Here is a 24732-nt window from a genome sequence, read left to right on the forward strand (position 1 = left end):
TATATTATATTTTTAAAACTTAATATGAAATATGAAAACCATAATTTGAGTTGGTATTTCAAATTGGGCTTTGTATTATATTTTTCTTATATATATTGACAATATTTTTTTATAATGGTTATTGAAAAATAGTTTAGTAAAAATCCATTTTGAATATATGTATATTTTTGAATCAATTTTTGATATAAATCAAATTTGAATTATTATTTTGATTTGAAATATGTATATAAAGTTTAAATTTTGTTTTATGGTTAGTTTAGAAAAAAATTTTTTAGGGAATTAGATTGACCCATTTTGGTATATTTTAAAAGTGGCCTAGATAACTTTCAATTTTTTAAAAAAACATAAGCCCATTACTTTTTTTTCTTAATACTACTATCCTTGTTTTCAAACAAAAATATTTTTTTTTAAAAGACTGCAATCCATGTTTTCAAACACTCCAAATTTTTAAAAGTCCTATTCAAGTCTCCAAACACTCCAATTTTGTACTTGAGTTTTAATAAGATAGATAATAATTTATTTATATAATAAGTGGAGTTATGAGCGCCCTTATTTAACCCTCTTGGCTCACAATACGCGGAGTTATCACATGTGTTACGCGTTTACCAAAAAAAATTGTAATATTTTTTAACAAATTGTCTAAAATATCATATTTCTAATATCACTTTAATCACTACAGTTAACTAATTTAAACTTAGAATTTAGAGTTGAAAAGTAGAATAAAATTTTATAACGTAGAGTTTAAGATTCTAATAAATATATAAATAAATAATTAAACTTTTTATAAAAATAGTTTCAAAAGAGTTTTCGAATTTAAAAAGTAAATTTGAAAAAATTAATTAATTTTTTTTGAAAAGATTCAAAAAAAGAAATTATATAAAAATTCGAAATTAAAAATGTATAATTCGAAAACTATTAATTCTTTTTAGTTTTTATTTTTTAATATTTATTTATTATATATAAAGCAAAGGTATAAGCCTTTTGACTCTTAATGAAAAAGATATTTGTGAAAGTAAACATGGATAACAGTACCAATAATACAGTAAACATGAAAGTTCTCCATATTTTTCCGTTTTGATGTTTACACTTTGTTATTTTTTTCACAAAAAAAAAACTATCTAGTTAAGCCATTATTTGACTAACACAACATATTGATCGGATACAATACCTTTTATATACTTTTAATGAACCACACTCAACTCGTGGAAACATTTAAAATTAGGACTTGATCTAGTAATCTAATCACATCGTAGATTGTATGAACCAAAATTTATTGATTTAGGTAGGAGGCCACCTCTATAATATTGAAACTAATCTATTAATCTAATCACATCGTAAATAATAATATTAAATCTAATATTTTTATTTTAAAAGAAAATTTTAATTTACATTTGGACATCACTGTTTTTATATTTTAACTCAACGATTTGAAAAAGTCATAAACGTATTTTTTATAGTCTTTTTTTTATTTGTTTTGACTATATCAATTTGATTTTATTTAAATTTTTAAAAAAGTACATTTCATAAAAATAAAAATTTTAACTGTATTATTCTGTAGTTAATGATTATTTATTTTAAATATGTCTCTTATCACCTAGTTATATATACACATATTTAGATATATAAATTCTAATAAATAGTATTTTTTAGTTAAAATATGTTAAGCTGAAAAAATCAATTTGTTAATTAATATAATGAACCGATAAATTTAAATAAATTTTAATCATTTACTTATAATAAAATATTTAATTAATGTTACTTTAGTTTTGTATTTGTTGATGCACACCTACAATTTAGCTTATTTTTTATTTATGTGATATATATATACATATATATATATATTAATTTAATACTGATATATGAGGTATTAGTATTTTTATGAGGTACTGTTACTAATATATTTTTAATAGTCTTGTTAAAAATAAATATTTATATAGAAACTTTACATTAACGATGATATAAAAGTTAATAGTCTATTACTATATAGGAAAAACCTTACCATAAAATATAGTTTTTTAAGAAAACTTGTACATGTCACAATTAGATTAGTGCTATGCCATTTTTGTTGATTTTAGTCCCTGTTTAGAAACTCATTAGGTGTTATTTGCCCGCTCGGGTATATTAATTCTGAGTTTTTACCTTTTTATTTTATAAGTGATTTGTATTAATATGACAAATTCACTTTTATCCAAACATATACATATTTTTTGAAAAAATATCTAATGTTTTGAACTTAATATTTGGAATTCTTCTAATCCTTTAAAGTTTTTTGGTGGAAATTTCAGTTAAAAAATAAAATCTAAATCTAATCATTTTAGATAAAATTCTTGAATGGGTTACAAAATTTATAGTAAATTTTTGATTCACCTAAGACATATTAAAATCAATTTAATATATAGATTAAATACAACATAGAATAATAAAATTGATTGCTCCAAATTATTTAGGATGGTTGACGTTTTGAGATTTTTTTTTTGTTTTTCGTAGAAAAAATCTACTGAAAAGTAGAAAATACGCAGAAGTTTAGAAAACATTAGGGAAAAATAGGTTCGATGCCTCTCTGAAACCCAAATTAGAAAATACACATAATTGGCATCAGAAACCGAGGAAAATAAAAATTGGTGGCTCATGATTCTGAAGATAGGATGCATTCATGAGGAAATGACGATGGTAATAACTAAAGAGTTAACTAAAAGTTTTACCAATAATAATTATTCACCAAAAAAACTTATTCAAATTATTAAAAGTCATTTAAAAGTTTGTATACAAATAAAAATTGTCTGTATTTGAAATAGAACCAAAATCTAACCTATACTAAAAGGGTTATATGAGGAGTAGAGAGTGTGTACACGTCAGATTAAAAAATCAGTCAATAGGATTGCTTTAAATCGCCATGTCAGCTTATGACTATTCCTCTTCCTCTTCACCGATCGATTTCCGCTGTTAATGTATCACCTCCTCCTCCTACTTTCCCTTCGCATCTCTTCTACGCTTCCTCTTATTTTGCGGCGCCATCTTCATCTCCTGTGCGCCGTCGGCGCATTCTCCTACCTCACCGTCGACCGTCGTCAGTAATGGAAGCAGCTTCGATCCTCATCTCGATCCATATTCACTCGAAGAAGAGATCTCTCTTCGCACCGTGATGTCGAAAGCTCGTGTCTACACTGATGTGAACGTGATCCGTTCTAAAGAGTATTGGGATTACCAAAGTTTATTGTGGAATGATTACGAAAGTTTATTGTGGAATGATACTAAAGTTTCAATGTTGAGTGGGGGTAAGATCCAAAGTTTGAGTCTTTTCTTGTGGAATTGATACGAAAGTTTTAGCTTTTATGGCTTTTGATATTTGATCTGTTTGAAGAGAAGTTGTTTGGTTTAGTTCTGTATATGATAGGTAATGATGATGTTTATGTTAAAAGGTTCAAGCTTTCTTCTTTGTGTTTGGTTTCTTTAGGGAGCAAGATGGTTACGAGGTAGTGAGGAAAGTGGGGAGAGGAAAATACAGTGAGGTTTTTGAGGGGATTAACATGAACAGCAACGAGAAGTGCGTTATCAAGATCCTTAAGCCTGTCAAGAAGAAGAAGGTTAGTGTTTTACATTACTTAAAGTTAGATAGGTTCTTTTGTGAATTGTTATTTATGTGATCTTTTTAACAGATTAGAAGAGAGATTAAGATACTTCAGAATCTCTGTGGAGGCCCAAACATTGTGAAGCTGCTCGATGTTGTCAGAGACCAACACTCAAAAACTCCAAGCTTGATATTTGAGTATGTTAACAGCACAGACTTTAAGGTTCTGTATCCTACTTTGACTGACTATGACATCTGATACTACATCTATGAGCTGTTGAAGGTAGTTTTTGTGTAATCCCTTTACCATTCAGTGACTTACAACATATAAAGGTTAGTAGTAACCTTGAAACTTTCTTGTGATATGATACAGGCATTGGACTACTGCCACTCGCAAGGTATAATGCACAGAGATGTGAAGCCACACAATATCACGATCGACCATGAGCTGCGCAAACTTTGCCTGATAGATTGGGGTCTCGCTGAGTTTTATCATCCTGGAAAAGAGTATAACGTCCGTGTGGTCTCCAAGTTCTGTTATATAATTTTTGTATTTTAATGTAAACATGTTACATTATACTGTCTTTATCAATAACTAACCTCGATGAAATGTTATCTCTTCAATCAGGTACTTCAAGGAACACGAACTTTTAGTGGATTTACTGGACTATGACTATTCCTTGGACATGTGGAGCCTTGGTTGCATGTTTGCTGGGATGGTGAGTACCTTTGCTACATTTATATGATTGTCTGCAGCATGTTTCATATATATATCGATGATCATCTGATTTGCCTTATTATCTTCCCTTGTAGATATTCCGCAAGGAACCTTTCTTCTATGGCCATGACAACCAGGATCAGCTTGTCAAAATTGCCAAGGTAATTTTAATTGTTTTTAGAGGGCATCAAGTTTTTTTTTCCACATCTAAAGAGTATTTTTTTTTTACTCTTGACTCAGATCCCTGGAACTGATGAATTGAATGCATATCTTAACAAGTATCAGTTAGAACTTGACGCCTCAATTAGAGATACTTTTATTCTTACGAGGAAACTTGAGAATTTTGAGAATTGTTTCAAATCATATCATTCATTCAGCTGAAACGCAGGTTCCTTCTGTAGCATTATATACTATACTTCATCTAGAAAGCTGGTTTCTAATTAAAACAAAATTAACCGGCCTGGGGATGTTTGATATAATTTTTACAAATTATATATATATATACATTGTTGTTAATGTTGTAGCAAATCTTTGTGAAAAGCCTAGAGCCATTTGTGAATTCGACTGAAAGTGAACGATGACGGTCATGATGCATTGTGGCTAGAGATACAATGTCTGCGCATGAGCCAAGCCAACTCCTGGCCCTGGGTCCTGGGCATACAGCCTCGAGCTTTCTCTTAGCCTCCAATGTCACTTACGGTTACAGGTGATGTCTGGGGTCAATGCATCACAACCTACACAATCATTCACGACTTTGCTAGATCAATGTAATTTATGTCTATATACATTACTAAGTCCATATATATTTATTTCCACACAAGGAGAAGCTTAAGAACCGTAAGAAAGCAATCATGAAACTGCAGACGAAGCAATGATGGAATAATGCCTATGGTCACGACGGAAACTTTTGGCAATGACAGTAGATATGACAGATCCAGCGTGGTAACATGACTGGCTTTAGAACCCAAGCTGGAGTTGCCCAAAAGTAGAGGCAAAAAGTTGTGATTTCCCTCATTTCCTTGCCAGTCCTGTAAAGACATAAAAATACTTTTGGATTGGGTTTTTCGTTAGTGTCCTAAAAAGCATGTTTCAGTTCAAATCAGTACGGTATATATATATATGTAGTAGCTATGCTTTAACAAATGTTTCCGTAGAAATGTTATAGATCATCTTCCCCACGTCAAACACTGCTTATGTCCGACTTTGAATTCATTTTCAACAATTTGCGTGATATTGAAAGGGTATATATATATACCATTTCTATATCGAAAAGTGGGTTTTATTTAACGCCCACTCCGTAAAATATCTAATTGTTTCGGTTTACCTATTTAGTTTATTTCTAACCATGACACCAAAACAACAAATTTGAAGTAATACAATCTCTAATAAAATACCTAAGACATCATTCCACTAAATTTGATGTAGTGTGAACAATATTATACCAAATTTGGTACAACACAATTTATCACATCAAATATTAAAATAATGTAGTTTATTATTTTCTATTTGACTATAGATATATTAAATTTATTAATTCAACTTATAGTTATACCATATTTTTTTTAAAAAATTGTATGTTTACATTACTATCATTAAACTATTATTATATTTATATTTTTAATTAATAATATAATTAAATTAGTATTACCAGTAACATTAAATTGTAACAGAAGAGAAATGCTTTTCATTTTAAAATGTATAAATTTTTAATTTCGAATAATATTAAAAATAAATAAATATAAATTAACTAAAAGAAAATAACAAATATAACTAAACAGAAATAAATTGCCAAATTTTAAGAAATAAATATAATTAAGAAATTACAAATAATTAAAGTAATAAATTATCAAAATTAAAAAGTTAATAATATAAAATATTGTTTTGGTGTGATGGTTGGAGATGAAAAATAAAGTTTAACACTAAATTTTGTGTCATGGTTGGAAATGCCCTTAGTAATGTTGTGTTTTCTTTATTTTTGTTTTGGATTATGACACTTCTTATTTTTGCCTGATATACCTGCAAAATAGGTTTGTTTAGTTACAAAGAGAATTTGATTGAAAATTTATATTACTGGAGACAATATTAAGCAATATAAATTAAGTTTGTACATTTTAACATTTAGACCAAAAAAATTAAGTTTTTAACATTTTCAATAACCTTTTGCACTAAATTATATGTTTAGAGATATGGTCTCTTTTCAATTATAAAGTAATATAGTAACACTACTTTCACAATTATCACACTGAGAGATACCTTTTTAGAAACTGCACATTTTTAAAACTTGATTTTGGAAAACTAATACAGTATTGGCTGAAGGTACAAGTCTCAATGTTTAAGTCTTCAAGAACGATTGGAAAGACACGAATGTGAAACAGATTAAGTTTGTATAATTTGTGTTTGATGGTCATCTAGCCAAAAATTAAAGTTTAAAGATCAACATAATAACAATAAGTCATGGTTAAACTTAGAGGAAATTAGATAAAGGTACAATATTATTTATATGTCATATTAATTCAACATAATTAAATGGATAATTTCATATAATTAACAATATATCTATTGTGGAAACAACGTCTAAAATAAGTTTTTTTTTTAACATTCCAAATGAAATGAGAAAATGATAAAAAAAAAGCTATATAACAAAATAAAAAATATGTTAATATTATATTTTTATTACAATAATTCATGATCAGGGACGGCCCATACCCAGTAGAGGCTCCATTACAATTTACAAAATATGCTCCCTTTCTTTTGTAAAAAAAAAAATCGAATATTTTATAAGAAAAATTTAAACCAAAAAAAGGAAAACAAAATTTTTGAGCCCTAAGCAGTCGCCTACTCTGCTTGTGCCATGGACCGGATCTTTTCATGTTACGTTATATATTATCAAATTTTGTTTTACTCAACTCAATATTGCGCTATCAAACATGTTCAAAATGGTGTAGTCTCAAACCGACATTCAAAAATACTTTAAATTCTTGATTTAAATTTATAGAAGTGTTACTAAAGACTTTTTTATCATACACTTATTTTATAATACAATTTTGATTCTTTATTCAAGCCAGTATACAAACAACACAATAATTCCAAACTAACTACTCATCAAGAGACAACTTTTCAAAACATGTTATCCGCGGGTAGCGCGGAAAAAGGCTCTAGTAGTTTTAGTAGTCGTAAATGCAAAACTTTCAAAACAAAAAATATACAATAATTATAATTATTGTTATCAACTAAATAACAAAAAATCATGTAATCCCCTATATATTAATTAAGAAACATTACAATTTTCTTTGTAGTCACCTGTCATCACTATGATAATTTTTAGAATAATTAGAAAATATGTTTGTTTATCTAATTATATAATAATATTTTGATTAAACTAACAATAAATTCATTACTCATGTTTTTATTATTTCCTTATATAAAAGCTACAGAATTGTCTAATATGGTTAAAGTATATATGATAATTAATAATTTTGAATAATAAAGATCTGATAAAAATTAATATATGTTATATCATATTTGTTCAATTTTAAACTATTAAAATAAATTAAATAAGCACAATAGCCATATAATAAAATTTTAGATTTTTCTGTATATATGTTATATTTTGAATTTAAAAAAAAGACAATAAATTACTAAAACTGTTAAAATTTTCACATTCAAATTTTACGATCCATGGTTTAAAATTTTTATTCTGAAAAGTACAAATGATTACAAAATTATATAAGTTAAAACTTTAATTAGATTAATTATTAATATTAAAAAATACATATATATATATATATATATGTATATCGTTTTAAATTAAATTAAAAACCATATGAATACATAAATATTTTCGTTTCAAAACTTACTTTGAGCAATTTTTTTTGATAAAAGCTTTGAATGAACATTGACAACTTAATTTTTAAAGATTATTAATCCCGCAATAATTTTTTTGTTATAAGTAATTTAATTTTTTTGCTATTATAGATAGAAATGATCAAAAAAACCATATGAGTAGAAAACGTCATTTAATAGATATTAATATTAAAATATACTATGTATGTTAAGATCACTTAATTTAATTACATATCCTATCAAATAGAAAAACAAAATTATTTTTTGGATTAATAAAATTGATTTATATGTTCGTACCAATTTAATTATATATGTAATAGTTACTGACTTTAAATTATTCAATATATATTTATTATTTCATAATATGTATTTAATACATAAAAATGTTTTTATATATAATTTGAAAACAAAAAAAAAATATTTAAAACTAGATAGGCTATAAAATTATATAAAAAAATTCATGAACCAATAAAAATTATGTTGTTAAAACCACTATCATAAGTTGCTAGCAGAAATAGTGTATCAAATTTGGAATCCGCTAACTTCTAGTGATGTTCTTACATGATCTCACATATTTTTGGATATAAAACATTTCATAAAAATGTTTAGGCTATATATAGTTTGTTGTTTGACCTTTTGGATGTTCATTCAGATCAGTAATTATAGATAAGTTTCTAAATTAGTAAAATATTATCTTTGAAGTTATTAATTTCTAAAATATTTTGATGTATCCCAAATTAAGTGTGCATAACAAATTAGTTTAATACAGTGCATTTATATATACTTTAATGAACTATGGGGGGGAACTTAAGTTACATTATATTAAATGAAAGTTTAAGTCACGGTTTTAATTTTTTGAAGAACATGAATATATTGTGACAAAAAAAGAAGAAGAATATGAATATATAAAATCCAGATTTGAAAACTAACTAATTTAAAATTTTCAAATTAACAAGATTTATATTTCCAATTATATAACTGATTAATTAAGTTTTTATGATGAACTTTATTTTTAGGAGGTATGGCAAAAAATTCCACGTTTTCTCATAATTTATAGTAGACCTTCAAAATATATAAATACATAGGAGACGTGTACCAACATATGCAAGACTTAAAAGTTGACATTTCAAGTGCGCTAATTATTTGAAATGTTATATACAGACTGGAACGTAATTTTCTTTAGTACTATAAAGCTCTAAGTTAATATATTTTCAATAAAATTATAAACGTTGTAGTGAAATCTCACCCACCATTGAGAAGCTTATCCACTGTTTTTGTTTTTGCCGGTTGCAGAACTTCATAGTTTGTGTTTTTTTTTCATAAAAAAAAAGTAATTTAATTTTTTTTTTGCCAGAAGCCAGACAATGTAAAATTGTAAATAGTTTCTTCATACGAAAACTGAATTTGAGTGGTGGAGTATTTATTAGACAGTCCTTTGCTACTAGACCAACATCTTATTTGTGTTTTCATATTGTCCTGAGCAGTAAAGTATCGACAGAGGAGATTTCAAGGATTGGTTAGATTATTTCTAGCTATTTTATGTGTGTTTTTGTTGTCGTGGCTTCAAGTTAGTGACTCGTTCAACTATCAATAAATTTTCTCTAACACGTGAAAGAGGTCGTCAAATGTAGTTTTATATTATATGGAGGGAGTGCGTAGGCATGTATGGCTTTTATTGGTTCAAATATTAGAGATAATCAAAAAGGAATATAGCTTAATTTTCTTGTTCACATGGAAAGAGGAAATAAAACAAATAACTATGACAATTAGAAAATATTTTTTATAATAAAATACTTTTGCTATTTACTGTACATAAACTAATCCAGAAGCAATCTCATTGGTTAAGAGTCTGACGTCAGTCCAGAAGCAATTAGCAAGCAAAATTGACCTTGAAAAAACAGCTCACAATTTATATAATATTCTTCAGCATAAGACCGAGCCTCTACGTAGCTACATAGCACACCTCAACAAGCAGAAATTATCGATCCCAGCTGGATGTAACACCTCTACGATTATCTCTCTCTTCAAGATAGGCATGCTGCTAGATGGCGATTTGTACAAGGAACTAATCAAATATCAATGCTGAACCATATAAGACATCTTGTACAAAGCATGTGCACAAGTAAAATGGGAGAAGAACTCGGCAACCAAAATTAAACTCTTTCAAAAGCTAAATTTTGAGTCATGAGAAATGAGATACATAGTAAAGAGATAAACTCAGTCATAAGCCAGACAAGGAAGCAGGAGGAATGAATAGCATGAGATATAATCATCAATCAGCATTTAAAAAAAAAAGCAAAAAGGCGATATTGTTGGGGTCGAAAACGGTTACGACGAAATTAACGTCCAAATCTCCGCAAAATACAAAGTATGTCTTTCCGCAACAAATCGTGTTCGGTCAAGAAAACATCACATCGTATGTTCCCAAGATAAAGCTTTGTTCAAATTCTATTTAGATCAAACATAAGTCATCGGAAACATACTCAAACCAGCTAATGATAGATTCGAGTATGATGATCGGAATATGGACAAACCAAGCTCGGTCATTACGCAACTACCACACATGCACGCTGTCCGGCCGCTACGTAGCGAGCCAAGCTCGGTCGCTACGTAGCGACCGAGCTCTTCCGAAACGTCGATACGACACTAGTCCATGCATTCTCGTCTATCTTTTGATGCTATCTCCCGAAGACCGTAGCGAACCCATTTCATGTTTTCTGCCATTCTAAGTCATCAATCAAACTTTACGGTAAAAACCGCGGAAAGTTTGTTCTTTATTGAAAGAAGCCGTAATAAACGCTTCGATTTAGAAGACGGCCCAAAGGGACCTAAGACGTGACTCCAGGCCCAACTTACGGTTTCTTAGTCAACAGCCCGTAAGCCGCATGACGGTTTACGCTTGGTTCGCAAGGAAATATAAATGTCAAGTTTCCGCGGATAAATACGAAGTTTTTAAGATAATTACGAAGATCGGAAAAAATGGAATATCTCCATTTTTATGCTCTGACGGCTTAAGGGCAGAAGAGGAAAAGCGTAAACCGACCTAGGAGCGAGTATATAAGGAGTCCTAGGCGAGGTGCGACTCAAATAGGTTATTGCCGTCTTAGGGTTTAGAACTATGAATCTCGCCGACAGCTCTCGTAGCCCAGGCTCTTACCTTGTTGTAACGCTCAAAGGCGAATTCGGAATAAGATCTACTTTGCTCTCTCTTTTCGATTTCTTAATTTTCTCGTCTTTATTTCGTGTTCTGATTGCTTGGCGTGTGGTATTAACAAATCTCCAGGACCTCTGGGAAATTAGGGTTTTCCTAGTTTCCTAATTTAAACGGAAATCGACAGTGCGAATTTTGGTTCCCACAGATATAATGATGGTAAAAAATTGACCATACCTATCCAATCTCTCCATATCAAAACTGGAAATCCTCAGCCTAATATTTATAGATTCTTCTTGTCCTAGAAGTCGGCGAACAACATTATGCTCTTGACCACTAGGATTTCTTATGGGTTAATATATGTCTAACAATAAACATTCAAACATAGCACTATATGAAAGGGCGAGTTCGATTTTAAGGAAAACAAATGTTATGCATAAAATCATAAGCACATGTATACTTTTACATACCATGAAAACAAAGGATGAATGTTATCTTCATTCATCAGTTAGAACTCAAATAGAAGCTCAACTTTTTGATATAAAAATCTGAAAGAAAAAGTATAAATCATTCTAACAATTTCTATTGAATCTGAACACAACATATTCAAAATGAAATCATGAATTTCATAGTGAGTTATTAGAAAGATCACGGTTAATTACAAGGAAAATTGGATAAAGTGATGAACTCCCTAAGAACAAGTTTAAGATAATAAATCTACAAACGCAATTCTCTGCGCTCCAACCGCCTTTTTTTTTAATGGACGAGTCCGCTTGGTTATTTAATGGGCTATGACAAGAGAGCAAAGCCCATTTCCATCAATAAGTCACTTTCCACTTCACAGTGTGTGAGTCAATCTCAATGAATAGAATAAATAGATTCATGAAGTTAAAGAACTCTGCACTTTGCTAATTTTGTTTCGGCATTGCCCGATTTACTAAAGACTCGGTCAAAATTCGGCGCTGAACCTCTGAATTTATTTCGCTAATAACAAGTTTAAGATGATAAATCTATAAACCAAAATTCTCTGCTCCAACCGCCTTTCCTTTTAATGGGTAAGTCTGCTTGCTTATTTGATGGGCTATGACAAGGGAGTGAAGCACATTTCCATCAATAAGTCCCTCCTCACTTCACTGTGAGAGTGAGTCAATCTCAATGAATATAAGAAACGGATTCATGAAGTTAAAGAACTCGGCACTTTGCTCATTTTGTTTCGGCATTTCCTGATTTACTAAAACTAGGTCAAAATTTGGCATTGAACCGTTGAACTGGTTTCTCTAAGAACAAGTTTAAGATGATTAATGTATAAACACAAATTCTCTACTCCAACCTCCTTTCCTTTTAATGGGCGAGTCCACTTTCTTATTTGATGGGCTAGACGAGGGAGCGTAGCCCATTTCCATCAAATAGTCCCTCCTCATTTCACTCATAGAGAAAGTCAATCTCAATGAATAGAAGAAACAGATTCATGAAGTTAAAGAACTCGGCACTTTGATCCTTTTGTTTCGGCATTGCCCGATTTATTAAAGACCCAGTAAAAATTCGTTGTTGAACCGTTGAATTCATTTCCTGAGAAATTGAACTGCCACCTCAATGAGATGTGGAATGTCGCCTACATTTAGGTGACATTTACCTGTTTTGAAGCCATTTAAATGCTTTTGGATATGCATGTTTTCATATCTGAGTCAGTCTTTAGAAAATTTCTAAGGAAGTCTTTTTGGAAGTCTTCTAACATATAATGCATTAGAAGACTTCCCGGAAGTCTTATGACAGAGTCTTCTCCCATGTCTCCTCTTTCATAACAGATCTGAGAGTTATGGTAAGTCTCCATGTCAGGTTTTTCTTCATTTGGTAACCACTTGTGCTTTTATGGCTTATAGTGATTAGGTTTTTAGAGTTATTGGGTTAGTAGATTAGAGTGAAAGATGGATGATTGGCGATACTTATGACTAGATTAACATTGTTCGAAGCTTAGTAGGTGTTCCTAATGCTGGATTGAACTTGATCTCTCTAGTCTAGATCTTAGGCTATTTCTCGCCCAAAAGGTGTTTTTAAAATGCTTGAATCAACCTAATATTGTCCTTTACAGAAGTTGATGTCCGAGATGTTTAGTAGTTAGTAGACTTGTTATTCATGCATGATTGATTGCGTTAGGCCAACCGAAGTTGATGTTTAATTCACGATTAGCATAGGGTTTCCTGTCACGGAAATGAATTTAATCTATTTTGAATGTGATCTAGACCTATAGAGCACTTGTTAGTCGATGATCTAGATCTTTAGAGCATCCAAATCTAAAACAATTATCACTGACCAATTACAGTTCCCAAGAGCTCGTCTTTCTTACCTTTTATTTATTAGTATCTATTAGTTGTCTTTACATTTCATTAGTTTAGAATTCACCTCGCCTCCCTATATGCTTAGATTAAGGATATTTGTGTATTCTTAGCGATCACTAGTTATTTGTGTATTCGATCCTAAAATACTGTATCGATTTACTATTGATAGGCCATGGATTTTACACATTATTAGTTATGGTATATAAGTGTTTTAAGATATATTTACTACGATATATAGTCTATTTAGAGTGTTTCCAGGTTCAGGAACGATTTGGAGGAAAGTGGTGTTTTTGGTGTCTTTTGGAACTTTTTGAGTGCAAAACTGCACAGACGCATCAGATGTCTAGCTATGTATAGAGATCTTCCCACTGTTAGATTGAGCCTATCTTACAGAAGATAGAGCTTTGAGTTAGCTTTCCAATACCACCAGTTTGAGGTCAGTCAGCATCCTATAGTCTTGTAAGTACGTGTAAAAGTGGTTAGTGTAAAATATGAAAACTGATACTATGAATGTAGTATTTTTGGCAATTCCCTAAAAAAATAAAACCAAAGTATTTTTAAATTTAAATTCATGAATAGTGTATTTTCAAATTATACCCGAATTTAATGAATAGAAAATAATTTAATTAGAATATATAATATAAATAGATAAAAACACCAACCAAAAAGTAATAGTTTCACGAAATTATTCTATCATTTTGGGTCACAAAGCTCAAGTTAAAAAATAAAGTTAACAAGAAAAGAAATAATGGAAAACCATAACCAAATATTAATACATAATATATTTGTTAAACTTTCTGTCCAAAAACCCTAGCCGTCAGAGAGAGAAAAACTCCATAGCCATCGGTCTCCCTCCGTGGTTGGCCGTGCTTCTCACTGCCGCTACGTGAGGGAGGATCGGTGTTCTGATCGTTTGTCTCCGGTGACATGCTTTCTTTTCGATGGTCGTCCGGTTCCGTCTCTGGAAAGCGATGGCTCTTTTCGCATCGGTTTTGCCGGCTTTGTGTCTCTGGGAAGGAATGGTTTCTCTAACATCTCTATCGCCGGCTTTGTGTCCCCGGGAAAGGATGGCTTCTCTAGCATCTCGATCGCCGGCTCTTTCTCGGGTTACGGGGGTGTATGTAACCGGTTGTTCGTTTTTGTCGGTTTTGGTAGATCTTTCAGTGTTTGACTCAATGGCTCGAGCGTTGAGTATTCTCACTACTTCCGCTTTTTCTTATCTCTTCGAGCTTTTGGCGCTTCCAGTTTGTCGAGGTCTTGTGGTTGGGGTTCGACTTTTGGATGGTATACAGCTGTGGAGCCATCTACCTGTTTTTTCTCTGTGACTGGTTTGCGGAGTAAAGCATTAAGACGAAGCAGTGGTTTCGGTTTTCAGCTCATCTCTTGCGAGGAGGTGACCATACTTTTGCTTGTAGGTGGTGGGGTATGGGTACACGAGGGTCCGCGTGTATGAGCTGCTGATCCTTCTAGTTGTTGTCCCCTCTTCGAGTTTCAAGTTTTGATCTTGTGCTTTGGTTTTTCATGGTCGCTGGCGGTTTGTTGCAGATGTGTTATTAGTGGATTTTGTCTCTGTGTCTGCTTCAGTTTTGGCGTCGTAGTTTCTGCCGGGTTGGTTCCTGTGAGATTGTGGTTTCGGCCTATATGGTTTGTGGTTTCCTCAAGTCTTTGGTTCTTATGGTTTCAGCTCGTGCTTATTCATGTTCTATGGAAACTCTCGTTTGATTGTCGGCTGCGTGGAGTTAGATATGTTCTTGTTTTTGTTGTTTTGGTTCTACTAGTTGTGTGATTTATCATTAATTTTATAAAATATCACAAGAGTTAAAAAAAACTTTCTGTATGAAGAACCAAATATAATAAAAAAATCACTGAAAATATATAATGTAATCTGAGCTTGAAGAAAAAAATAATAAATAATAAGATAATTAAAAGGCTAATGTAATCCAATAATACATAAATTTAAAATACATTAAAAAATATTATAGGAATGCGCGAATAAAAATTTATTTGTGATATTGTTTTCAGATTTGATTAAACTCAAGCCAATGAAAATATATAAAAAAATGCATTTAAAGAAAATTTTATTCCAGTTTGGTCACTAATCAGAAACTTAGAGAAATTTAAAAATTAATGGAAAACTACAGTAAAAATTTATACGTTTTATCAAACTAAGATCAACCAAAAAGATAGTGAATCAAACAGTTTTTTTTAATCACTAAGGTAACTTAAACAATATTGATTCATATCCACAATCAAGAATTAGTATATAATAAAAAATTCAAAAAGTTAATAGTTAGAAAATAAAGTATAACAAGATATAAAAATTAAACAATGAAAATTTAAAAATGCTTTTATAATATAAATACGAGATATTAGATAAGATAAACAAGATAGTTTAGGTTATTGTATCTAAATAAATGTAGATTTTTGTTAAAAAAATGTTATATGAGGAATTTTGGAAAAATCCTTGAAGATATATCTATAACTGATATGAAAATAAAAATATATAGTTGTATAATCGAACGACGGACATAATATAAAATATCATCATAACAGACACATAAGAGCAGAAATAAAACTTGATGACCAATACACCAATAAACAAAATACACGACTAAAATAAAAGCAGAACAGAACACTGTTACTGAAATCTTACAATTGTATTTGGAAATTTACTTAACCTCAACGAAATTGTAGTTGAATAAATAAAATATTAAGAAAATAATAATTTATCGAAGAGTATTAATTTGATATTTTTACACAGATTAAGACAAATGATTAAATTTCATTTTTGTTCTTATAAATACACATATTTGATCAATAGTATTTGAGATCAATAAAATTATATATAAGATCAATGCATTTTGTAATTAATATTAAAGGTAAAGTAAATATAAATTACATTGTAATTGTTAAGTGACACTTTTTGTATAACAAGAAAAAAATGTATTTTGACATTTTTTTTTGTATGAAACAGGTAGATATAGTATATAACTAAATCTTTCAAATATTAATCAAATACTTAATGAAAATAAAAATTTTAAATAAAAATAAATAGAAAACGAAAAATACAAAATTTCAGCAAAAAGCACATATCAACCTCTAGGATTTCATATTCCCCTTGAAGACCAAGAAGAAGGAGAAAAATGAGAGTCTTTATGTTCCACGAAAATTGTAATTTAAAAAGAAAATTAATATTATTAGTTATAAACGGTCGAACCGGGAATCCGGTATCGATTACAATTTTGAAAAGACAAAAACTCTGGGTCAATCCCTTACTAATCTACCTTACACAAACATAACCGGCACGGTCCGCTAATTAGGTAAAGACTTCCAGAATTGATCTCCGTTCTAAATCGGAGTAGAGGGACCCGTAGAGGTGAAACTAATGCGGAGTTACTCATATTATCGGACCTCTTCGAGCCTAAGATATTTTTCGATCCTAGTTCCCCTTTCAATTGGAGTAGCTAGTTCCCGGTGACTTCATCAAGCCTATAATAGACCCGTTCACTGAAACGCTTAATCAATCGAATGGATGGTGAGAGTCTAGTAGGTACAGCAGCAAGCATTAATACACACAAATTCTCAAGACATCAACAACATGCTAAGAAGGATACAAAACTAGATCATGAGCCTCAATACCTGCAAATAAAGAAGATAACAGTCTGCTACGAAGAGCAAGTAAACCTCCTAACACTGGGATGACCGCAGCTCAAACAAGTCTCCACATGCCCGTAAAGCCGACTGACCCAGCCGAACCTGTCGATGAATCCTTGCTCCGGTACAGAAAACTTGTATCTATCTTCTCCGCGCTTCGGGGAAAATTCAGACCACTGACCAACACATAATACCAGGAGGAGGGAGTTTGCCTATCCTACACGTGCCTCCACCTCTGAAACCTCTAACGAGATCTAAATGACAAAATAGAACCGCCGAAGATGTCACCCTAAACGCCGACTTCGAATGCCCACAACCTGGCCGCCGAAGTTCTTAAGGTGAGATTCTTAGCGGAATATAAAAACCATCTCTTAATTTTTAACTAAAAAATCTAAGAACCAGTTCTTAAATACCAACCCCCATTAATCATGCTCTAAAAAAAAGAAATTAAAAAAATGCGGAGGAAAAATTAAAAAAAAATAGAAAAGAAAAAACACATTTATTGGATTTCATCGAGGATTTTAAATTTGAAATAAGTGATTTGATTTAAAGTGATCAAATTCCTCTAAAAACTCACTAAAATCTAATCACTTTCAAATTTCAAATTTAAAATCCTCGTTTGAGTAATAGTAGATTTGTCATTTTAATACAAATCATCTTAAACTCTTAGTTGAATACGTCCCCCTAAATTTGAAGTTTCAAGGTGTTTTTTTCCAAAAGCAAATTTTTAAACTTAACTTCAAAATTATTTGTATTTTACACTATGATCCTTATATTTATTATAGTTATATAAATCCATAAAAAATTTATATATAACTAGCACATATATAAAAATATTACAGTAATATTAATTAATAAAATTTTAAATTAAATATAGAAAATTATAAATGGAAATACATTATTAAATATTAAACTACAAGCAAAATACCACATTATTCCATAAAATTATTTTCGTAATGCTCCATCTTCGGTTACACAAAACTTGTTTGGACAATATCTAAAAATTTTGAAGGTTCCGGAGAAAATTTATCAGACTTTCAATGTTGTTATAATATTTAAATTTGTTTAATAACTATGTCTTCATTTATCTTACTTAAAAGTTTTTTATTAAGTTTCTTTTGTAATATTCTTTTTGTTTAATTATAGTCTTAAAATATTATAAATCTTATTTTAAATTTTTTTATTTAATTTTATGTGTAAAATTTGAATTTATAAAAACAAATTTGAAATATTTGTGATATATAAAAATTAAAGATTAAAACGATAAATGAGAAAACACTTAAAAATCATAAATGTAATGAGTAATTAATTACAATGATCAAAATGCAAATAAGAAGATGAAACTTTAAATTTGAAGTTTTAAGTAGCTACACTTCAAATTTGAAGTTTTATTATTCAAAACTCTAAATTTGAAATTTTAAAATGTTTTTTTTAGAGAAAAAAAACTTTATATCCGAAGTTATAGAGTTTATGGGAGAGATTGTTTCGTTCTCTCAGAGCATCTCCAAAAAGAAACTCTATTTTGAAGTTTCCAAAACTCTATATTTGAAGTTTAAAGGTGTTTTTCTCCAAAAGCAAAACTTCAAACTCAACTTTAAAACTATTTGTATTTTATAATATGATCCTTATATTGTAAATAACTAGCAGATATATAAACATATTACAACAATATTAATTAATAAAATATTCAATTAAAATATAAAAATTTAAATAAAAATAACTTAATTAATATTGAACTTCAAACAAAATACCATATTATTCTATAAAATGATTTTCGTAATGCATATATGATCTATTAGTGCATATCGAAGTAAAAATGGCTCTCCTCATTTTTACTTTGTAGATTACGAGCTAAAAGTTGTTGAAATCGGGTGATATTGATACTTGTAAATACATTAGATCGGAACAAGAAAGTAAAAGAGAAACATAAAATATTGCTAAAAGACTAATTTCTTTTCGATGATATTAATACTCGTGAATATATTCGATATGAAGAAGAAATAATTGTACGAAAAATACATCAAAATCAACAACAACAACCATCTTAAGTTACACAAAAAATTTTGGACAATATTTGAAAATTTTGAAGTTTCCGGATCAAACTTATTTGACTATTAGTGTTGTTGTAATATTTAAATTTGTGTAATAGTTATGACTTCACGTAACTTTTAAAAAAAAATTTGTTAAGTTATGTTTGTATATTATTGTTGTCTAAATCTAGTTTAAAATATTTTAAATCTTATTTAAAGTTTTATTTAATTTTATGTGTAAAATTTAAAATCTGTAAAAAAATAAAATATTTATGAGATATATTTTGGGCAAATCTCCAAAATAGCACATTTCTAAGTTTATATCACAAAAATAGCACTCAAAAACTAAAATGACCAAAATAGCATTTTATCTTTTGAAAAATTTAAATTTTTTTATTTTTCAAAATTTGAAATCTTATCCCCAAAACCTCACTTCTCAACTCTAAACCCTAAAACCTAAACTCTAAACCCTAAACCCTAAATTATAAACCCTAAACCCCACTCCTTGAGTGTTATTTTTGTGACTTTTGGCCTTGAGTGCTAGTTTGGGAACAAAAACTTGATTTAGTGCTATTTTGGTCTTTTTCTCATATATTTTTTTTTAAAGATTAAAACAATAAACGAGAAAATATTTATGAATCATAAAAGTGGTGTGTGATTGTAGGGACCAAAATACAAATAAAATATGAAACTTTAAATTTGAAGTTTGAGTAATGAAACTTTAAATATAGAGTTTCATTCTTTAAAACTTTAAATTTAAAGTTTGTTTTTGGAGAACAAAAAACTTTATATTTGAAGTTATAGAGTGTCTTTTAGAGAAGCTCCTAGAATAATGAAAAAAAAGGAGAAACGCATTAATGGGACTTCAGCGATCAACTAACTACTTGAGAAAATCTGAAGCAAAGTCGGTCAACGTCACTATTCACATATCCGCGTCCACTGCGTAAGCCATGTTTTTAAACCTTACACACTTACCAAATCCCCAACTAATTAATTTAACGAACTCTCCTTTTCTTTTTGTATACTATCATATTTTATTATTATCGTTTCAGATTTGATTTTCTGTACTTGGGACTTGGAAGAAAGATTCATGGCTTGTGTTCAGAACACACTCTACTTCGTTGCAGCTATACTTCTAATTCACCAGAATACGGTCACCTCCGATTTCCTCTCTCCTCTGCTCTCTCCTATGTTCGGTTTGTCTCTTCTTCTTCCTCTTTTAGTTTCCCGTTTCAAATAGTGGGTTTTCTAGAATATCCAATTTCGTTTTCTGGGTTTTCCTCAAATTTGATTTTAGTCTAATCTGTTAACCCAAATCTAGTTCCTTTCCTTAAAGATCCATGCATTTAACTTCTTTGTAACAAGTATAATCTCTTAGATAATTAGTCAAAAGTTCTTGTTTTCATAACCTAGATACTAAAGAAAGGTATTTTTTTTATTTGCTTAATCAGGCCAGTAACTTGATTCTGTTTCTGATTAGGATCAACTCCCGCCGGAATTTGAACTAGAGATGCAAGAAAAAGTACATAGTTTTGTGCTTTTTGACAGATTTAAAGTTTCTTTATGAGTTGGGTTTTGTGTAAAAAGTGTTATTCTGTGAAAAGTACTTCTCCAAATTGGAATTTAGTATGTCGTGGCTCATGGTTGGTTTAATTATTGTGAAAAAGATGATATATGCAAGGAAGTGCAATGTGGGAAAGGGAAATGCAAAGCATCTTTAAACGCAACTTTTATGCATGAATGTGAGTGTGATAATGGTTGGAAGCAGATTGATCATAACCTCAAGTTTCTCCCTTGCGTCACCCCCAACTGTAAAATATCTATCCCTATATCTCTCTTGACACTAGTCACTTTGGTTTGAAGATATATAACACAACAATATGTATATTCATCATTCTAGGTACCTTTGATCTAACTTGCGGTGAAGCAGCTTCTCCAGCACAGCCCAAAACGCCTCCCAAGGACACCAATGCTTCATTTTTCGACAGTAGTATAATAATCTCTAATTTCATTTGCTTCCATCATGGATGTATGTATATATATGACTTTTTTTTTGTTTTTAAATAGTTTGTCACTGGGTGGATTGTGGAGGAGGGTTTTGCAACAAGACAAATCCGTTTTTATACAGCTGCAATTGCCGTGAAGGTTACAACAATCTTATGAACATCACCACATTTCCTTGCTTTAAGCAATGTAAGAAGAACACAATTTGGCTTCCTTATAAATTATCAGTAGAAAAAAAAAAGACTTAAGTTTCTGGGGGTTTTGTGTTTCGGAAGGTGCACTTGGAATGGACTGCTTGAATCTTGGGATCCCTTTGTCCAACGCATCATCGTCTTCTCCACCTGCTCTGCCTGATAGCAGCAAGAATCAAGGTTTGATGACTCCTTACCTGCCTTCATCTTTATCGAGATAGCAACTTTTTTAATTAGATCTTAATCATTGAACAAGTTGATGTTTGTTTACGTTGCAGCAACAGGATTGAATATAAGAGGATCATCGTTATGGTTTATAACATATTTGCTCTGTGTCTCCCTAGCACCATGGAGGTTGCTCTGTATTTGATCACTTTTATTCTGTGTGTTTCACATTTTGTATACGGATATTGTTCGGTACTGTTTTGTATTTCTTTGTTTCTATTCTATCTTACTCATCTATTCATTTTTTTTTATCTACCACAAATACTACTGCAGGCCCGGCCCAGTAAAATTTATTGCCTAAAAGCAAAATAAAAAATGGGCGTTCGATGGATCGAATCGAAGATTTTAAAAATGTGAAACACAATCACTGGACTATAAGAAATCTTTTGATTTTTGATGCCCTTAAATTTTTAATGTATTTTGGCGCCTATAAACTCTTAGCTTTACCAGATTTAGGCAGAGTCGGCCCTGATTCTACGTATTCAATTGTCGATATTGATAGACTGTAAATCAAAATATTACTCTTGTTTGTTATTTATTAGTTAATCCTCAAGCCAGACATTTAAATTATGTGTTACTAGTCACTAGATTTGGTGTTTGTCATCATATTTGAATATTTTATAGTTTAATGTAATTCGTTAAGAATTTACATATTTCTTTATAATATGGGGTTACTCAAAAGGGTCTACTATAAGTCTATAACAAAGTAAGGAATGGCTAGATCAAAATGGTCTACTATAAGTCTATAACGAAGTAATGAATGGCCACATCTAGATATACGCAGGTTGCGTTTTCAATTTTATTAAAAAATAAATTACATAAAAACATGTAGTTAGACTAGTTAATAAAACGAAAGTTACTAGACAAGGACTGATCCGGCCGTATGTGCAGAATGGTCACCCTCCGTGGCTGTTTGAATTGTTTGTCAATGAAAGCCGCTGCCTTTGGTTGTGTGTCTTGCCAAAATTTTTGGATTAAACTAGAGTAGGGATGTTGGTTATGATCCTGCTCTTGTAGTTTTTTTTTTTTGATGTATGGGGTTTAGTTGTGCTGCAGCAGGTCGTTTTTTTGTGTATGCTGCAGGCTCTGGTGATGTATGTCTACTACGTTTGAGTAATTGAATCAACTTACAGGGAAAGAAAAAAAAGACTAGTTAATAAAACAATTATAATCAACATTATAATAGGACAGTTTCAAGGCTCCTTAAGGTATCCACGTGTGCACTTTGTGGGTCCCACCTTTAGGTTTTTTTAATTTTTTCTTCCTTTTGTCGGGTGAGCTGCGATCTGTAACCATAATGGACTTCGAATTTTTTTTTAGGGATTCATTGTTACCGTTCTTTGTCTCTTCCACTTCTCCTTCTCCTTCTCCGTTAATCTTTGACTCCAGAGACAATGGATGCTTCTCCAACTTTTAGCCTCCCCTATCATTCAACGGGTTTCTCTTAATTTTTCGCAAAAAGTAATTATCTCAAAGCGAAAGGCAGAGAGAAAACGTTAAGGGCAGAGCCCGACCCTTCTTCTTCTTCGTGAAAAAGCTTCTGAAGCCCAGAAAAAGGAAGCAGTTTTATATTAACTCTCCTAGATTTTTCATCAAGTAATTGACCCTAAAGCGAGCTTCTTTCACGTCTTCCCTTTTCATCATATCATCGTTCCAACTCCATATCTATCACCCTCCCCCACTCTCTGTTCATCTCAAAGGTCAATTTCCTCTACCTCTATCTCTCTTTGGGCCGTTCAGATTTTTCAATCCTATTCCGGTGATTGAAGAAATTTTCACTGTATGCTTCTCAGACCGAAAACGCTCTTGATGCTGCAGAGGGTATTAGCCGTGAAGCTGAACGCCGAGGTTGTCCTGCGTCTATCGTCTCCAATGACGAATTCGACTCGGTATGTGAGATGTTGTTGTGAATCAATTTGATTTCTTACTCTGTTCTGAAGATTGTTTGCTTCAGATTTTAATATCAAGGAAACCGTGAGAGTGCCTCTGTTCGAGTAAACATATAAAAGTATTTTCTTTTATAACTTAATTCTTATTCAAAAAGTTGCCATATTCTTTTCTCCAGAGAACGCTATTATTTTTGTTGTATCCACTACAGGGCAAGGAGACTCTCCAGATTCTTTTAAGGTTCGTTGTCAATTTTCACTACCAATAACGCAGTTTTTTGTGTACCTTATTGTTTGTTCCTTGTCTTTTTTTTTTAATCACTGAAGGAATTTTGGAGGTTTCTTCTTCAAAGAAACTTGGGAAACTCTTAGTTGCAACGAGTTCGCTTTGCAGTGTTTGGGCTAGGTGATTCAGGTTACCAGAAGTACATTGTAAGTGCATCTGCCACATTGTGTAATCTGTTTCACGTTCTTCTCAACATACATTTTATTTCTGGTTCTGTTTTGGTGTATTCATCAATATGAAGGAAAAAAGTAGGCTTTACCGAGTAATAAGTATACTAGCTAACTAAAGATTCCCACAACCAGAAATCTTGAGATGTGTCTGAATTATTGTTCCCTCCAAGAGAAGATTTCTCAGATGGTTCAGATCGAACGCAGCGGCGCCACAACTGATGTCATGAAGAACTACTTCATTGGTATGAAAACAATCTTTGGAACTTTTCTTAAGCATTCCATCTATTGTCTAACTGAATTGATCTTTAATGTATGTGTAGGGAGTGTGTTGAGCGGTGGAGGAAGTGTGCCATCACCAAAGGCCACACCTGAAGCTTGGGTGAACATGGTCAACGAGATTCAGAAGGCTGCTCTTTCCACCCGCCTTGGGATCCCCATGATCTATGGGATTGATGCTGTCCACGGTCACAACAACATGAATGGCGCCACCATTTTCCTTCACAATGTGGGCCTTGGAGTCACCAGGCAAGTCTTTTAACTGTTCTAATCTTCATGACTAAAATTTTGTAAGGCTATTAACGTGAGACCAGCTTTAATATTTTTGTTTCTTTATTTACTTATCCTGTAGGTGAGGTGTGTTTAGATTTATGAATCCATTGTTTTTTTGTCT

General features: G+C 31.0%; 2 protein-coding genes and 2 long non-coding RNA genes across 10 annotated transcripts; 3 read left to right on the plus strand and 1 right to left on the minus strand.

Annotated features, from left to right (window-relative positions):
* Nucleotides 1-2113: 2113 nt before the first annotated feature.
* On the plus strand, nt 2114-5668 carry LOC125606631 (casein kinase II subunit alpha-2-like). 3 transcript variants are annotated; one of them, XM_048775580.1, is made up of 7 exons: nt 2114-3275; nt 3455-3584; nt 3657-3791; nt 3942-4099; nt 4197-4287; nt 4382-4447; nt 4527-5667. In XM_048775580.1, the coding sequence occupies exons 2-7, from the start codon at nt 3528-3530 to the stop codon at nt 4665-4667; spliced, it is 648 nt and encodes a 215-aa protein (XP_048631537.1). In that variant the 5' UTR covers nt 2114-3275; nt 3455-3527; the 3' UTR covers nt 4668-5667. The 3 variants fall into 3 exon arrangements, 2 of the variants coding, with proteins under 2 accessions (XP_048631537.1, XP_048631561.1); XM_048775604.1 differs by lacking the exon at nt 2114-3275 and having other exon boundaries at nt 3452-3584; nt 4527-5668; XR_007337995.1 differs by having other exon boundaries at nt 2129-3791; nt 3942-4082; nt 4527-4551.
* On the minus strand, nt 3841-4347 carry LOC125606775. 2 transcript variants are annotated; one of them, XR_007338047.1, is made up of 2 exons: nt 4169-4347; nt 3841-4065 (listed from the first exon to the last, which is right to left on the minus strand). It is a non-coding gene; the product is annotated as an uncharacterized LOC125606775 (long non-coding RNA). The 2 variants fall into 2 exon arrangements; XR_007338039.1 differs by having other exon boundaries at nt 3841-4102; nt 4169-4320.
* Nucleotides 5669-20142: 14474 nt separating the features above from the next.
* LOC106369197 lies at nt 20143-21965 on the plus strand. 4 transcript variants are annotated; one of them, XM_013809308.3, is made up of 7 exons: nt 20143-20243; nt 20353-20496; nt 20968-21111; nt 21201-21287; nt 21368-21493; nt 21580-21675; nt 21774-21965. In XM_013809308.3, exons 2-7 carry the CDS (start codon nt 20391-20393, stop codon nt 21863-21865), a joined length of 651 nt encoding a protein of 216 aa, XP_013664762.1. In that variant the 5' UTR covers nt 20143-20243; nt 20353-20390; the 3' UTR covers nt 21866-21965. The 4 variants fall into 4 exon arrangements, with proteins under 4 accessions (XP_013664762.1, XP_013664760.1, XP_022574539.1 ...); XM_013809306.3 differs by having other exon boundaries at nt 20158-20243; nt 21201-21290; XM_022718818.2 differs by lacking the exon at nt 20143-20243 and having other exon boundaries at nt 20259-20496; nt 21201-21290.
* A 1059-nt stretch (nt 21966-23024) lies between these two features.
* LOC111200384 lies at nt 23025-24663 on the plus strand. Its single transcript, XR_002654049.2, has 5 exons — nt 23025-23420; nt 23514-23609; nt 23786-23847; nt 23934-24304; nt 24383-24663. It is a non-coding gene; the product is annotated as an uncharacterized LOC111200384 (long non-coding RNA).
* The last annotated feature ends 69 nt before the right edge of the window (nt 24664-24732 follow it).

Source organism: Brassica napus, chromosome A1, assembly GCF_020379485.1.
Source record: "Brassica napus cultivar Da-Ae chromosome A1, Da-Ae, whole genome shotgun sequence".
NCBI lineage: Eukaryota > Viridiplantae > Streptophyta > Magnoliopsida > Brassicales > Brassicaceae > Brassica > Brassica napus.